Source organism: Symphodus melops (assembly GCF_947650265.1).
Source record: "Symphodus melops genome assembly, chromosome: 15".
NCBI lineage: Eukaryota > Metazoa > Chordata > Actinopteri > Labriformes > Labridae > Symphodus > Symphodus melops.
In genome coordinates this window covers 5,879,441-5,897,432 of record NC_136705.1, presented here as the reverse complement: position 1 = coordinate 5,897,432, position 17,992 = coordinate 5,879,441, and the positions used below count along the sequence as shown (strand labels likewise).

Genomic DNA, 17,992 nt, shown 5'->3' with positions numbered 1-17,992 from the left:
CCTCGATCTTGGTCGTAGAACAAATTGTTTGCTTTGCCAATGTGGGGGAGGGCTGTGGTACTCAAAATTCTTTTTGTCATTGTCTTTTAACATGTCAACTTGACCCATGCAGTTTCTGGCAAATTGGTTTGAAAAGATAACATCTTTGTTCTTATCATTTTTGTGGGGTAAACAGAAACCAAACACAAGCCTGAAGTAACTATGTATGCCAAGAAATAATGTTGGCAGTACCAGCGCCAGAAATGTACCAATGTTATTTATATTATAATACACCCTTATACATGGGGTTCTTATAACATTTAATAGGCTGTAGGGAATGGGTGGAGGGTCACAATCACAGTTAATGTTATACCAACAAAAAATATTTGGCCTCATTGTAGTTACCCATGTCCTCCCGCAGAACATAACTTAATTATTAATTTCTCTTGCAAAATTCCTTTTACAAAAAGGTTCAAAATGACTGGTAGTCCTCTCCCATCTAGCCCAATTTGGCATAATCCTGTTTTCATAGCAGTTGGCGTACCATCAGTCAACATCAGGTGTCAGAATTCTAATATTTATTGTCTGGAAGATACTTTATAATCAGAGATGGGAAAATGTTTGTTTTATATTTTCATCTAAAACAATACCTTTTATGAAAAAGATAGATAGATAGATAGATAGATAGATAGATAGATAGATAGATAGATAGATAGATAGATACTTTATTGATCCCGAGGGAAATTCAAGTTTGTTTGTTTTTTTTGTTTTTTTTGATACATTAATGAAGATTATAACAATTTTATAAACCATTGCTTTTATTTAATATAGGTTGAGACAGAAAAAAATACAATACAAAATATTCCCTCACTTTCCTGTGACAGAGTATATACAAATATTGTCTGTTGGTCAACAATTTTTGGCCATAGCCATTTGCAGTATTGCAAAAAATACTTTTTAGCAAATGTTTGCAAATGACACTTAAGTCTTGAAATATTTTCTGAACCTGAAGATCAATATGTATGAACTATAATATTTAAATTTGAATAAATTGGATCCTATTGGTACAATTTACCATGAGTGTTTAGAAAAAAGAAAATATGGCAAACACAGGTAAACTAACAGCTTGCTCAGTCTCGAGGGACTTGGGTTGGGAACCAGAGGATTGTCGGTTCAAGCACCAGCAAGGACCAGGTCCAGCAATTGGTCTGGTTGCCAGTCCACTTCCTGAGCACTACAGAGGCTCCCTTGAGCAAGGCACCAAACCCCACAACTGCTCTGGAGCATTCATTAATGCATGTCCATAAGATCATGTTTGTTCAAGTGTGTATTTTGGCCAATGTGTGATTAGCATGTTCATTAAACAGATAATTTGCCCTTGTTGTGATTAATAAAGTATAAATTATTCAAATCATTGGCAGATTGGCTCGATTGTCTCAATCTGAAAGTTGTTTTCATTTAATTTCTCTGTCTCACTATGTTCTTCTGTGCCATCTATTGGTGGCAGTGGTTGTGGTGAGTGTTGGGCTTTCACTTTGAACAAATCCCACTTCTCAGGAAGCAGGCCTTTGTTGAAAATCACAGAGGCCAAAAAGGAGAAAATCAAGATGGCGGCAACTGCAGACAGCATGGAGATGGTCTTAACTGGAGCGTACTGGACATAAACACCATCCTCAAGAGTGCATCCTGGGAAGTGTATGATTGGTGCCAGTCCTAGTGTTGGGTGCCCACTGAGCAGTCTTAACACTAACCCCACCAGTAAGCCAATAACTGCCCCATAACCATTAGAAATGTTAAAGAAGAGGATGCAAACAAGTTGAGGGAAGATTATGATGTAGGCCACTTCAGAACCAAAAAACCAAAACATCAGAATGCTGTTTTTCAGGTTTGTGAGTGTGGTACCAAACAAACCCACTACCACCACGGCTACACGGATCACAAGCTGAATTTCTCTGTCTGATGCCTGAAAAGAAAAACAACGAAAAATGAATGAAATTAGCTGTAAAGTTAGTACTGAAATGTGTTAAGCATTGCTAAGGGAGGAAACAAAAGTTAACTGTTCGAAATGTTAAAGAATTTCATTTGGGCCCAATGGATAATGACTGTTCCATTTATTTTCAGTTCTTGGATTCCTTTCCTATCTGTGGGACATTTTTCAAGTGTTTCCAAAGTGCACTAGGATTCACTTATCTATTTTATGAACTGATCCCAAATTAAATTCTTACGATCACTTTCAAGTTGCACAGTTTTGGACTTAAGTAGCACCATCTTCACTGTGATGCCTTATTCAGGTTTTAAAATGTTTTAATGGAGCAAATAAAAAATAATAAAAAAAAACAGCTACCCAAATCTTCTCACCTGAGGCCTTAGGATTTTCTTGTAAATGTTGGAGCTAAATATAGCAGCAGCAGAAAGCAAAGCAGAGTCAGCTGATGACATCACAGCGGCCGCCACACAACCAATACCAATAATGGAAATAAAAGGAGGGGCGAGTTCATGAAGAGTGATGGGCAGAATTAGAGCTGCTTCCCCACGTTCAAGTGGAGTTGGAGAACCATAGGAAGTCAGGTTCCAGTCTGTGATAATGAGACAAAAAAGGGAAAGACTGAATAAACGTAAGAGGTAAGAGAACGATTAAGGTTTTGTTGTTGTTTGTTGTTTTAGCAATTGTAGCCAAAACTTCTGCTATGCCATTCAGACGTCACTCTGATGATGAGGCCTTAAATGTAAGTAATGCAAAACCAATATATGACTGTCAATGTCTATTTTACTTCATTCTTTGGTATTAAGGGTACTGTACTTCTTTATCGTTGTTGGTTAAAGAAATAAAATAGAACTTTGTTTGATGTAACATTAAGCATAAACCATCTTTATAATGTTATGTACTGTACTTATAACTGTTGATTTTTGTTACTTATACTTCACTGACAGCTCTGGGGACATTGATAGTCCTTGATGAAAAAATGAAAGGCCATTAGATAGTTTTACAGCATCAGAATGCAGGCGTGATTTTTGAAGTGTAAAATCTGTTGATACCTGTCGATGCAGCTTCTGCCCCAAGCAGTATTGGAGGTATCCCAAATAGAGGTAAGATGAAAGCAGCAACACAACATGTGAGCTTGGCTGTGGCTGGGGAGGAAGCTGACAATGTCCTCTGGTGGAAGCACTGATATCCCAGATTCCCCAATGCCTTCAAATGAAATAGTTTTTTGTTAAATGTATTCACCTGTATGGCAATCACACTGGGCAGATGATGTATACTTTCTGCCTATTGTTCGCAGTAAAAGCATCCCTAAGGTCAGGGGTCTCCAATCCATATAGTAGATATCTTGTCAGGTATTATCTTGCTTTGATTAATCATGTTAATTAATGTTATTTCAAGACACTATAGATAAAAAACAGGTAAAAAAAAAAACACACACACACTTTTTGTTTGAACTATTTTCAAATAGCCAACATGAGTACAGCACTAAGCAACATTTAGCAAAGTTACAGTGGTAAGGAAAATTGTCTGAAATCTCGAGCAGAATGAGACTCATGTTGCTGAGTTGAGGGTCTGGAGGGGTTTCCACAGCAGCAGGTCGTGTGTAACGGCTCCAATATGCTCCACAGATGTGGATGAAGGGTTGAGTCACTATAAGCCCCAGACTGATTTAAACTATGCTTATATAATTAGTAATGTGAATGTAATATTTACATATTGAAACATATTTTATTTTAAAGTCAGACTATATCCCACATCACTTAAAAAATACTGCACCACAGTTACCCCCAGCTGAGTGCAATGTGCCGTCCTCAGTGTTTAATTAGAGAGCGAGAAGCGACAGATGGAAAATTGTGCTATTTTAATAAACAGGTCACTATGGCATTCAATAGCACCACTGACAATACCCATCAACAACAGAGAGACTTATATTCATAAACAGCATCATTCCTTCCTTACAAACAATAAGAACTCATCAATAATTATCCAGGTTTTGTTCAGCTCTGGTAACCCAGTCCAGGTGTTGTTGATCACCATCTGGCTCGTGTCAAAAGAGTAAGGGTTCATCATGACAAAGGGAACACAGATCCACTGCATAGAGAAAAAAAATGTACATTATGAATACAAAACTTTTGAAGGTGGACTCTTTGATGCCTTATTGTAGATCATTTTCTAAAATCAAAAAGCCAGACACACCATATTAAACAAGACAATATCAAACTCACCAAACTAAAAAATATGAGAATAAGCTGTATAATATCTGTGTAGGCTACAGAGTAGAGACCTCCCAGCAGTGTGTAGGTAATGGCGACAGCAGCAGAGATCCAGATGCACACATTAAAGGATAAATCCAAAACCACACTCATGGTTCCTCCTGTATAATAATATATGTATAAAAACATTGCATAACTATTGTTCAAAATATTAACAGTTCATATTAATTAAGTTAGACCTAAATTACTTCCAATTAATCGGAACATTTTTCATTTAACGTATAAAGTATTATTATGAAAACAGTATTACAGATATGTATGTTGAATGTATTTGTGTTTTTACCTAAACCGATAAGAGTTGAGGGCACCCAGGTCAAATCTATTGCAATGGAAGCCAGACACAGTCCAGCTGTAACTACTTTTCCATATTTAACATGAAAAGGGTCCATCATCGTCACAAAGTTTCTTTCTCTCATTGGCTGGGCGAACACCAAGCCACCTTTTAGACAAAAAAAAAAAAAAGATTTAATGTGATCCGATGCAAATTTCTAACTGAATCCCAAATAAATGCGTACTTTGTGTAATTGATATGAATTGAAAGGCAATTTATCATTTCAAGAATTTTACTTACCAGAGAGACAAAAGATTTGGCCTACTGTACAAACAAATATTTTGGCATCACGTAACTGAAGTCCTGATTTTACACCTGTGGCCAAGTGTCTTACAGTTTTAGTTGGGGGCAGAAATATGACGATGATGGTTGCTAGTCTCAGCCACAAGGCTGCCTGTAATGTGTTCCAGGAAGAGGAAGTGGAGTACCCAAAGGCCAGCTTACCTAATTCTGTATGGACCTTAGCTACAGAAAGCAATAGTAGGTCAGACGAGTGAAGGCTATAGCTACCGATGTTGGGTGAAATTAGGGTGCATAGATACTGTAGGAGGGGAGTATACAAAGAATGGACTTCTAAATAAATGTTAGCCAATGGATGTGCATCCGCAGAGCCAGAGAGGGCCAACCAGCCTTGGTGAACAAGGTACAGTATATTAATTTAGGACCCTCAGAGGCTTGAGCACTCAACCTTCAAAAATAAAGAATAGCATGTCGCCTCTGGCGACCCTATTTGAGCGCGAAGAGGTATGAGGTGTAGCGTTATGTCAGTAAATGTTTTGCCAGTATGGAAGCGCCTACTTACCTTCCGAGGTTCATGGGGCATCCTGAAGAGACTTTATGAGATTTTAAAAGATTTTATAAAATTTATTAAAAATTCTATAGGTAAAAAAGAACGGACAAAGTCTTTCAAAACTTGAATACAAACCAGTAAAGTAAAAATATAAAATGCAATATAAAGTAAAAAACAAGATATTGAAATTTGAGTTACCTGAGTATGTGAACCCCATAGGTATTTTCAGGTTTCGGACTCAGAGATTAAGTCCCCAAAAAGGGAATTTTAAGAATTAGAGAGATGTAGAGTCTTCTTGCAAGTGCAAAAAAAGTAGATTTTTGTTTCATGGCCTTTTTATAGCCAAACTGTCTCTTTGTCCGTAATCTTGAAAGAAAAAAAAACGTGAACAATGCTGCGGCATCTCAACTCTCAACAACTCTGAAAGTGAATTTTCAGAGGTGTCATACACCCGCACGTTATCATCCATACAACTCACAAGTGTGATTTTGGCTCAAGATATGGTGCACTCTCCCTGGCCTTAAAGGTGCAAAGGTACCTAACACATGCATGCATGATAAATTGTACATGTAAAAGCAATACAAAAAAAATATGATTATATGATATATGGATTAAATGGTAAATGGATTAAATACTAATCAAAGAAATAAACAAATACAGTAAAAACAAATGTAAAAATCTTTCTGATCTATCAAAACCTTTTACAGTAATAAGGGCTGTTTTCCTAGAACAACATTTGGAGAGAAAAAAAATGCTGGCTTCTATTTGAGAACATCGGTGCAAATAATTCTGGAGTTTAAGAACATATTTATAAATCTGCTTTGGACTGAAATTTCAAAAGAGCAAATTAAAGAAATAATTACATAGAGTATTGGTGAATGGAGCCTAGTGTCACATCCCCGGGTTATGTGTTCTGTTTATTTCTGTTACCCTCATGTATGTGTAAGTAACTTTGTTACTTACCCTGTGTCTCGTTTCATGTCTTTTGGCTGCATGCCCTTCCCCCAGTGTTTCCCGGTCTGCTGATTACCTGATGTGTCTCACCTGTTTTGTTAACTCCACCCCCTGTTCAGTATTTAATGTCTGCCTTCCCCTCACTCTGTGCCAGTTCGTCTTGTCTCTTCGTAGCAGCGTTACTAGCATTCTTCTGTTTAGCTTACATGATCTGACCCAGTTGTGTTGTGACCTCAATTTCCTGCCTGCCGTTTTTGTGCTTCTGCCTGGACTGATTTGACTACAGTGTACCAAACCCTGCCTGTGAATAAACGGATTGTGAAACTGCCTTTACCCCTGAGTCGTGCGTTTGAGTCTCTTGTCTGGTCCTGATACCTAGTGCTCTTACTGAGTTAAATTTGTGGGACATATTTTGTTTTAGCATGAAAAAAAATGCAATTATGATATATACAGTATTTTTAAACTCTTACCAATAAGGAAAGATGTGCTGTATGCCAGTATCATCACAATTGCCCACGTAGGTCCCAAAGAGGGTGTGTACATCATCTCACTTGTACCAACAATGAAGCCTCCTCCGACCCAGGTAGCTATAGGACAAAAAGACACGTACATTTAAATAGAAAATGACAGCTATTTGAAAAGAGGACAACATTTTGGTGGATAATAATTATTATTGTGAATTAAGGGTTAAAAGGATCTTATGCAATTATATAATCATATAAACTTTATTACAGGCTCTAAGCCCAATAGGCAGACAAACAACATATAAAAACAGTTACATAAACATATAAACAAGGAAAACAAAAAAAAAACCTTAGTCTTAGTCTTAAGAGTCTTAAAAGGCACTCATACCAAAGATGTGATTGATATTGGACTGAGCTACACCTGGGCCTTGTGAGCCTCACAACAATACAGTTTTGTGACTCATCAAGTCGACACATGAACTTAAACATCAGGTTCCTCAAGAGGGCCTGTAAACAGCATAATCTCAATTCACAAAAAAATCTTAGAAGCACTACTACTCCTGGGCTTCTTCAGCAGTATCCTCAAACAATCATTGTAATGCTACCTGCAGTTTGCGCATGGTCTCCTGTTTGTAGTTGACCCATAAAGGGGCTGCATACATAGGGGTGCAGTAAGCACGGAACAAGTTCACTTTTACATCATCAGAGCAGTAATGGAATTTCCTTACTAACATGTTCGCTTGGACATACAACATTCGTCTTTGCCTGTACATGTCAGCATCATCTTCCATCTTGTCAGTAATGATGTGCCCAAGATATTTTGTACAGTTGGGTACACAGATGCATTGCCCTGACAGGTAAAACATTGGAAAGTGCAGCTTCTGATCCTCCTTAGTCCTACAAGCTAACACAACACTTTTTTTTGCATTGTACTGTACATCAAACTCAACCCCATACTTTGAGCATATATCCAACAACTGCTGGAACCCTACAGTGCTTGGTGACATAATAACTAAATTGTCTGCGTACATCAGGTGGTTTAACAGAGTGTTCCCTATTACACAACCAGTCTTACATTTCCCCAGCTGCTTTGAAAGATTGTCCATGTATAAGTTAAACAGGGCTGGAGACAGAAACCCCCCCGCCGTACTCCATTCCACTCCATAGTATATCACTCTGTATATCAGGTATAGAAAATTCTGTAGTGCAAATGTATAATCGCAGGCCAAAGAGTTCAAGCAGACAAACCTCATGGTTAAACATTTCAAACACTTAGCTCAATGGTTCAGCTTGTAAATGTTTTGCAAAATGTACAGATAAGTAAATGCATGTTTTTTGTTTTGTTTTTTAGAGACAACGACTATACCAACTGAAAAACAGTTCCTGTAGCCATGTGTTCGATGTGTCCTTGGGCAAGACATGTAACCCCGAATTGCTCCCGTTGGTTACTTGGTTGTATATGAATGCATGTAAATGAGCTTAGTCAATTATTATTAGTGTATTATTAGTGTTTGAGAAGTCAGAAGATTAGAGAATCACTATTCAAGCTCCATTTACCATTTTAAATATTTACCAGAACAAAAATATCTGTGCCATATGTGAGCCAAATAGATTGCAATATTTTGAAAAGTTGACGAGGTTCATTATTAAACAGATAAAACTAATTTGGGCCCAAAACGGACCCATGTGGGAGTCAACACTTAACTTTCTCAGAATCTGTTTCAAAACCAGCAAACCATCAAAACTACTTTCTATTTGTCCTAAGGGCAAATAGTTTTAATCATAATTCCATAATCTAGCAATTTGGGTGATATGTCTACGGTGCCAAATGCATTTGTTTAAATCAGTGAATACCCCCTTGGTGTATTTGTTGTTTTCTATAGCTTCTGTTATTTATTTTATTATTCTATTAATGAGGACCTATTTGTTCGAAATCATTTCTCACTCATAGTTCATTTTCTTTTTTTTTCCTTTTCTTTATTTTAGTTAATATTTTATCCTCACTTATTTCTACAATAAACATTGACTGCAGAGTTGTACTCCCACCACCTTAACTTCTGCTTCTCTCAATTCTATTACTACCCGTTCATCAGCCTGGAACATCTTATATCAATTTAGGTGCTATCGTTTCTGTTTATTTCCTGACATTATGCTGCAGAGATAATTCAGATCAATAACAAAATAGTCATGTGTTGGTTATACAGCAAACGACAATCTGCATCCATGTTTTGTCAGCCAGTGTTCTACTTACCTGTCATGGTGAAGATTCCCACCAACCAGCCAATTCTCCGGTTTCCCAGCAGGGCCATATCTGTTCCAGTGGAAGCATTGTTCTTCTGTTCTCTTTTTGACTTGAAAGAGGCCCAAATGCCAGTTCCAAGAACCAGCAAGTAGAAAAACACCATGGATATCACACCTGGGATGTTCACAGCCATGATGGAACCAATGACTCACTTCCCCAGTACTGACGACAGAATTTTTAAACAGTCAAGTATAGCTCCACTGTTTCCAAATTCACCTATTGGCTAGCACAATAGATAAAGAATTTTAATATTCACATTTGAATTTGATGTTAGTATCTTTAAACACATTGCGATCAAATTCAAATTCATACATTTCCTACATTTAAATGCTTCAGCCATGTATTATTGTTGATATTTGTGTTATATTCTCACTTTCTTCACTTTTAGAGAACAGAAGACTATAAATGACTTGTACATCAATCATCCATAAACACCATAGACTGTAAATAGATATAACTAATGGTCCACTTCAAGTATAAATACATGTATGGGAAACAGGGACATTTGTGTATGATACCACACTCTACATGAAAGTAATAAACCCTTTTAATCCATAAATGATTGACTCCATAAATGATACTCTATGATGTAATAACTTTATTATATTATTTGGAGAAAAATATTATGTCTGCCCCATAATGTAATAGCTGGCCCATTTTTGGACAAAATGTTACTAGTTTTTGGGCTCAGTTACATTGTTGTCAACTTATTACATGGGGTTTTGTTACATTTAGGGAAGTTGTTACATTTCGGGCTCTAACAAGCAAAAATTATTAGTCCAAAGTCATGACAACACAGAGTTCAGACCAGAAGGCAGAGCTGCAGTCTTACATACTCCTCTGGGATTCCTTTAGAGGATTTTCCCAGAGACTGTATCTGTTTCCAGACCTTTGTTACCATCAATCAAAACTTAAAATATAACTTGGATTAAAATTAAAACCCCATTTATCTCCAGAATTAGTAACCTCGTGCCCTTACCTGGTGCAGATTCCTCCTCAAACTTTGGCAGTAAACGCTTCACAACTAGTGTTGCAAAATTCCAGGAATTTTCAAAGTTGGAAACTTCCCATGGGAATTATCGGGAAATTATGGGAGTAAACTTGTATTTACAAAATTGAAGGTTGTCCCTTAACTGGGAAATTAAATATAATTGGGGAAAATTTATTTCAGCATAATCTTGATTAAAACAACCAGATTTCATGCAAGCTCACTTGAATATGCTATTCTTAATCACATGCACAGAGCACACTGTTTACTGCAGGATTGTTGAGGCCATGCCCTCTATATGCATTGTGCACTCTTCCATCACATGCAGAGATGATTTCTAGAACCCTGGACCTCACTTTGAGCTCAGAGCACAAGACCATTGAAGCCACACATTTTAACCTGTGTACTACATAAAGGGAAGTAAGTTTTTTATGATATTATGGGATAATATATTTTAAAAATGTTGTGCATATCTGTTGAAAGGTTTTTGTGAATTGTATTTTGCATGGATTTCTGCTTATTACAATACAAAGTGTTTATATTTATGTATGGGTTTCATAAAGTACAATTAAATTACCCTCAATTTCCAGTGATTCCCATAAATTTCCATTATTACCATAAATTCCCATAATTCCTATGGAAAGTTTCCGATTTCAAATATTTCCAAAATTCCCAAGTTTAACTTACCATGGAAAGGTTATGGAAAATTACCAGAAACTTTCCACCCCTTACCTTTAGTTAGCAGCTATAGATATACTCAATATGTCTTTACTGACAGGCTGTGTACCACAGTCATTTAAAGTAGCTTATACTTGACTACACTTGATTTAGAAACATATAGACCTATACTGTATCTAGCTCCTTCTATCTTATAGTGGTGGCTAATCAATTATGTGACATTCAGGAATTTCCATCACAACAGTTTGAATGAAGATAAGGTTAAATGATTTACTACTAGCCTCAGACAGGGGACTTCAACCTGTGCTTATCCTGTGTAGTGAAAAAATACTCTCTGTCTGTCGTCCTCATTTGAACTTAGAATACATTGATGTTTGTGTGTCATTTGGCACCTGTTTCTCTGTATGGCCTTGCCTGAATCTCACTCTTGTAAATTTTTACTTTTTTTTTTATCTGAGTAAAACATGTTCCCAAACAGTGTGCTTTATCAGTACTCACCTTTGAAAGGAGTTACTGTTGTGTTTCACCTTACCAGGTGTTTCTTAAAAACTTGCTTAAAGAAGAAACTGACATTATTGCCTACTAATGCCTCAAAAGTGATTCATCTACAGTATGAATGAGATTAAACACTTGAAAGACTAGCAGAAGGAGTAGCCACAAGGGTGAGCCAAGACCAATGGCCATATGTTACTGATGTACAGTATATGCGATACACCTATAGCCTGTGAATGTAAAGACGTGTTCTGCGACAGGGACTGCCCCGGGAATCTTTGATGCATTTGTGACTGATGTAATAGTTTTGTAGCTGATTACCCCTTTTGCAAAAGACATTTTACTATATGCAATAAAATACACAAAGACAATTACCAATTATTACCAATTACCAGGTGTTGTGGATTTTTCTGATTACCAACAGAAAAATCCACAACACCTGATAAATTGTGCTGAATTTGATACTATCCTTATCTTGAGCTTCCTCGAGGTAATATTATGTGGAAAAACTCAATACATTTTCATGGCTGATTTGTTTCAACAATACATATCAATAAAGCCTGATCAGCCAAATAAACCAAAAGCATGGCATTATGACCTGGATAACCAGAAATGGTTACTGGTTAAAGGGATACTTCATTTGCATGAAGCTTTGTATCATTAGAAACATGGTAGTAGTGTTGAATGGTCGTGAATCCAACCTTCATTTTGCCCTGAGACGAGAAAAATGTGTTTTTCTTTGCTTGAAAGTTTTCTTCATGTGATGCAATATGACACTTTTTGCATCACATGAAGAAAACTTCCAGGCAAAGAAAAACATATTTTTCTCGTCTCAGGGCAAAATGAGGGCTGGATTCACGACCATTCAACACTACTACCATGTTTCTAATGATACACAGCTTCATGTAGATGGGTGAAGTATCCCTTTAAGCAGGACTACTCAATTGGTATTGTACCTCGAATCTTGGCGCTAGTGTATTTCTTAGTGAACGAATGGTTTTCTCTTACACATTCTCCTCATGTTTTTCCCTACTCATCAGCAACAGCAATACTCAACTGCTTCCTGCCTGCCTGCCGCTCTACAACTCTGCACTCACTTTACATGTGTTTGGACTTCAAGATCATCATTAACATCACCACTCCCAGGAGAGCATGCACCTTTGTTTGTTCACCCCTTAGTTTGTTTATTAAAAGAACACTGTTAAATCATATACCTGTCTCTGAGTCGTGCATCTGGGTCCAAACATTGTATACCCGTGTAAATCATAACAGATGTTAACCATTTATTTAGAGACGTTACACACTGAATGTGGTCAAATTGACCCAAAGATAATTGGAGGGTGAAGTTATATAAATGTCCTCGATGACGTCTGCCTGGCATCCTCCAACACTGTTACAATTTTGGGAGTTCTCTTTGATCAAGATATTTATTTTAACTCTTATGACGTTATTATTGTGACACATTGGTGAGAGGCCGAGGAGACAGTTTTGAGAGCACAGTGGCTCTCTTGCGAGCACATACTTTCATTTTGAACAGCAAATATATATCTGACCAAACCAAAAACATGATCTATGCGCACTCTGTCTCCTCGGCCTCTCGCCAATGTGGCACAATAATAACACCATAAACTCTCACATAAAACCAAGTTCAGCTGCCTATTTTTACCTTTGTTATATACTTAAAATCATATGTGTTCTGTCACAAAACTATGCTGAGCAACACGTTTTCCTCCAGGTTGGATTCTTGTGATTCTCTTTTATTAGGCTGGCCAGGTAAATCGCTGAAGATTCTTTAACTGTTCCAAAATGCAGCAGCTCTCATACTGACAAGAACTAGGCCTGATTGAAAACAAAAAATAATTAAGGGGCATACAGGAATACCACAATAAGGACAAAATAGCAAAAGCTGTCCCTGGGATGAGGAAATCTGGTAGAGTAGGCTATGGTAAAAGAGGTCATACTGTGGGTGTGGGGTAGGCTTATATTTACAGCCTATGTGTTGGCTTCATCTAAAAAGTAAGCTTTTGTTATAGAAAGCTGACATTTGTTATTCAAGAGCAGGAGAATCTCTGACAGGGTCTGTCTACAGCCGACTTATTAAGTGTGTAGCCTAACTTTACACTTCTCCTTTTCAAGCTCAATTATTGATATTGCTTTTTATTATTTCATTTTTTCACGTATTTTGTTCTTCTCTCAGAATCTGGTGTAAAAACCATTGATGCTTACTCCGACACAGAAGGTGGCGGTACTAAGCGCATTTCAAGCCGCCGTTCACCAAAGAAGAAGAGGCAAGCAAACTGCGCACGCGCGGTTTCAACTTGAATCTGGTTGGTCTCTTTCAAACTGAAGGCGGCTGTGTTGTTTTGTTAGCTCAACTCTAGGTAGCGCTAACTATAGCTCACGAAGGGAAAACGTACACGGTTTCAGTTCCTCATGTCTCAAAAATAACCATTGACAGGTACGTATCTGTGTTTGGAAGTAACCATTTTGAAGAGACATAGTTAAGTTATTTTCATAAACGCAAACAGAACTTTGTTAAATGATGTTATGCTTCAAACGCCAACTGACAGGTGCGGAGACGCTGCTAACAGGCTAACTTGATCAGAAAAGTGGGCAGTCAGTGAGAAACAATTGATTAACGATGTTTTATTAACGTTTAAGCAGCTCCATTATATCACTTACATGACTTTTACAACAAATTGAACTAAAGTCCCGACCTCGATAATAGCGTGTAGCTCTGGAGAACTATTTGTATTAATTCAACTCTGGGTTAAATATTGTTCTCAGTTACGAAATGCACTTTCTTTTTTTAATACAAAAGTAGCCAATACAAGCTGTAAACTACACACTTTCCTTTTTTCCCCTCCAGAAACATGGAACAGGTAGAGGACAACGATTTGAAGAGAGATCTCTCGTCACAGTTCAACACTTCTCCAGACTTACAGGTGATCTAATGGCAGAGGAAATAATAATAAAAATGTCTGCACAATGAATCACAATGGTTTACTTATCATAATATGAGCTTCCTCAAGAAACAAATTGCAAACTTGAAGTTAAGTCTCACCCAGTAGATGCACATTTGACCTATTTGATGGAGGCTCAGGTTTTATGACTATGCTTTAACAACAGTCACATGAAACTCCAGGTAACTGCATTCTGTTATTATTTATATATATAATTTGGCATGGACATCACAGATACATTAGACCAACCAAACGCATGAAGTGTTTTAGCAGTTCTCAACACCAGTTGCCCTTTGATTGTTTGGTTTCATTTTAGTGGGTAAATAACTTCTTTTTTATGACATGTTGCAGACAAGTTCTGTGTCAAACATAAACAACAGCAGGAATACAGGTAGAAATATAAACTGAGTAATAGATAATATGGACTCTTTAATATTATTATTATTATATTCTACACTAGATACAACTTTCTAACATCATGCAGGCTTCAAAAGCAGACTGCATTAATATGATGTTATCTTCTTTATATCACAATATATATCACAGATAGAAAAGGTAAGGCAATGTCAGTTTTGTCTTAAAGGGGACATGTTTTGAAAAAAAACATTTGGGTAACCTTTTTGTCTATCCACCCACTAAATGTGTTTCAAAGTTTGGTACATTACAAGTTGGATTCCGGTAAGAAAATCCTTCCCCTGTGATCTCTTCCAATTGACTCCACATCCAGCCTAGAGCTAAACTTTTACGCAGTTCTGCCATATTACTGTAATTGTCCTCTAAAGAGGAGTGATATCTACTCAGGGGGCGGGGTTCATTGCATTTAAAGAGACACACACACACCATAACTGAGCGTTCTGAGAGAGCTGGTTTCTACATGCTCACAAACCTCTTGTGCTTGATTCATGTTATATTTTGACCAAAGCACAGCACAGATGTTTCATTTAGAGCACAGGGGACTGTCTGAAAAGGGGGATAATATGTTCTCTTTAAAATATCTGGCAGCCCGAGTAGAATGTGTAGATTCTGATTTCATCATGTTTTTTAACCGTCATTCCAGGTTGCCCGAAATTGAAGAAAATGTCTACTACCACTTTTGCAAAAACACACCACATTGTGGTGTTGGATAACATCATTTCTTGTGAAAGTTTCCATTAGTGCTTTGCTTAAGTGCTTTTTACCCGACTTAAAGTGAAGGCCGCCAGTGGCAGTAATGTTGGCATCTAGTAACCACTCATTCAAAGAGGTGTGTTATTGGGTAGAGAAAGTCCCCAGTCGGACAAACTTTGGTCTGTTTTCTTGGTCAAACATGAGAGAAAATGTTGGCATTGTGAGAATAAACAATTTAATGAAAAGACATCCATATTGGAAACAGACTAAATTGGTATTTTAGACATTGGCCTGATTTTTACAATTGATGAACCTCTACTAAGATGTAATCTTTCTATTGGTGCAGCAGTCCATCATGGAGGAGAAAGAACACCTTCAGGTTTACCTCCGCATCAGACCCTTCACCTCAACAGAGAGCGTTAATGGAGAGTCCCAGGTAACGACATCATAAAATCAAATCTGTGTTTATAGATTAATCTGTGCGGTTTGTCTCATGTTAAAACATATCTGGATGATGTGACTCAATAAATGCTGACGTGTTGAAATTTCAAACCCTCCTAAACAATTTTGCATTATCATGTTTTTTTTGCTTGCAAAAAGTCACCATGAATGAATAGAGACCCCAATAACTTTTATGAGGTTACTAAAGATAATGTAAGAGAAAAACAATCATTTCAAAGAGAGATACATCATCATGTTCTCATCTTTTGTTTTCAACAGGACTGCATTAACATCGAGCCTCCTGACACAGTTCTCCTGAAACCTCCCAGTGTGTCCCTCCCAGCAAGGCTGAGCACTGATAGAGCTTTCCCACAGAATGGACAGCGCTTCCAGTTCTCTCAGGTTGGTGTTTCCCGCTAAATAAGGAAGTCACCCAGATTGTTTTCAACTTCTCTGGCCACAGAAAGCTTCATCCCTTTTTTCTTTGACGTATGTAAAGATATTTGCTTGGTTTTTCATTTGGAAATGCATTGTTGCGTTTTTAAATGTATTTGTGTCTCCCTTTATAACATCTTGTCTAAAAGAGGATCACAGACAGGACAAATGATCTTAGCAACAATGACATCACCTTATTGTTTTATGAACCACTTGGCACTGAAGTGTATTTAGTCTAAAAACAGGACTGATGAGGTTTTTCGCTCTCCTCTAGGTGTACGGACCTGAGACAAGCCAGAGAGAACTCTTTCAAGGCACCGTCAAGGACTTGGTGAAAGATGTTCTTGGAGGCGGCAACTCTCTGGTGTTCACTTACGGAGTCACCAACGCTGGAAAGACCTTCACATTCTTTGGTCAGTTTCACTATCCTTCATTTCAGAAGGGCTTCTGAAGCTGTTTCAATGAACACAGTGATCTACATGTGTCGTTTTCATGATGAAGAGCTTCATAGAGCAGATGCAGGAAACTTCTCCTTCAGCTGTTGGATGAGTTCTCATGAAGTATCAGATGGAGTTTCACCATTTTCAGTTCAGCTCAAGCACAACTATGTGTGTGTCAAAGCTTATGTCTGAAAGGGTTGGAAATGAATGATTTATGTAAAAAAAAAAAAGGGGGGGGGGGGTATGTTGCTAATAAATATGTGAGCGACCTTTCTTACCTAGTTCTTTGGCAAGCTGCAAGAAGACCTCTGGCTGATTAGTCATTTAACTATACAGGAATAACAGAAGAATTAGTGAACGGACACAATTTTGTTTTGTTTTTTTGTTTAGCTTGTTGCGTTCACTTGTAGGACCTCAGTTGAGGGACAGGACACATGGGGAAGACGAAGTGGATTGACATACACAACAGGGCAGACGGTCGCGGTTCCACCTTGGCCTCAGGGCATAATCAGACTTACATGTTGGGCCCTTTAAACAACCTTATTATCATTCGGCTCTTACACACGCCAGTTTCAGGCTTTGTGCACCCCTTACGTCTTGTGTATAATGTGTGACGCACAAAGGCATTAAGTGGTTTGGTCTCTGATCTGTCAGCAGAGGAACGAACAGACTGCAGCTCCTTTCACTCTGAATGTTTGATCTGCACTTGGACTAGAGAGAGAGAGAGAGAGAGAGAGAGAGAGAACTAGCATAAAGAGTTCTGTTTGCTGCAGATATCACTTTATTAGCAGAACATAACTTTTGATTATTTGATCATAAATAATATAAATTTTATACAAATATGTTAAGAACTATTTTAAAAAAAGTAATAAATTAGTGATATTAAGCAAGAGAAGTATGCAGGATTTTCTCTTTTCGAGTAAGTTTTTCGCCCTACGTGCCGACCTTATTGGATGTGCGAACACCATGAAAAAAAAAGTCAATCAGTGCATGATCGAGGAGGGAAAGTCTCTTTTTCTTTAAGATTTAAAAAAGATGTTAGCTGCAATATTTCCATGAAATGAGTTTCCTGTATATGAGGGGAGGTGGCCTCTTGAGATCTAAGTGCATGCTGCTTTTTCTCACTCCAGGTCCAGATGCTGATGCTGGCATCCTGCCCAGATCTCTTGATGTCATTTTCAACAGTATTGATGACAACGTTTTTACTGGGATGAGCATCAAACCTCAGCGGTGCCGGGAGTTCACAAGACTCACCAGGGAGCAGGAGGCGGAGGAGGCGCTGTTCAAGAGAAACCTCTTCAGACAACTTAAAGAGGTCATCTTTTAAAGAGAGCTTCACACACACAAGCGAGACACAAAAATAACTTGGGC

General features: G+C 37.7%; 2 protein-coding genes across 5 annotated transcripts in view; one reads left to right on the top strand and one right to left on the bottom strand.

Moving 5' to 3' along the window:
- Positions 1-779: 779 nt before the first annotated feature.
- LOC306835900 (high-affinity choline transporter 1-like) lies at positions 780-11,600 on the bottom strand. Of its 4 annotated transcripts, XM_079362684.1 has the most exons (9): positions 10,057-11,600; positions 9,027-9,239; positions 6,782-6,898; positions 4,520-4,675; positions 4,189-4,337; positions 3,923-4,054; positions 3,016-3,169; positions 2,338-2,555; positions 780-1,942 (listed from the first exon to the last, which is right to left on the bottom strand). In XM_079362684.1, exons 2-9 carry the CDS (start codon positions 9,208-9,210, stop codon positions 1,391-1,393), a joined length of 1,662 nt encoding a protein of 553 aa, XP_079218810.1. In that variant the 5' UTR covers positions 9,211-9,239; positions 10,057-11,600; the 3' UTR covers positions 780-1,390. The 4 variants fall into 4 exon arrangements, with proteins under 4 accessions (XP_079218810.1, XP_079218811.1, XP_079218812.1 ...); XM_079362685.1 differs by having other exon boundaries at positions 9,027-11,600; XM_079362686.1 differs by lacking the exons at positions 9,027-9,239; positions 10,057-11,600 and having other exon boundaries at positions 4,520-4,896; positions 6,782-6,838.
- Positions 11,601-13,529: 1,929 nt separating this feature from the next.
- Positions 13,530-17,992, top strand: part of kif20ba (kinesin family member 20Ba) — a 50,020-nt gene continuing 45,557 nt past the window's right edge. Inside the window, exons 1-6 of the mRNA XM_079362678.1 lie at positions 13,530-13,693; positions 14,105-14,180; positions 15,652-15,741; positions 16,026-16,148; positions 16,456-16,594; positions 17,752-17,936. Coding sequence (XP_079218804.1) covers positions 14,109-14,180; positions 15,652-15,741; positions 16,026-16,148; positions 16,456-16,594; positions 17,752-17,936 — 609 coding nt within the window. The 5' untranslated portion in view covers positions 13,530-13,693; positions 14,105-14,108. The remainder of the gene's footprint in view (positions 13,694-14,104; positions 14,181-15,651; positions 15,742-16,025; positions 16,149-16,455; positions 16,595-17,751; positions 17,937-17,992) is intronic.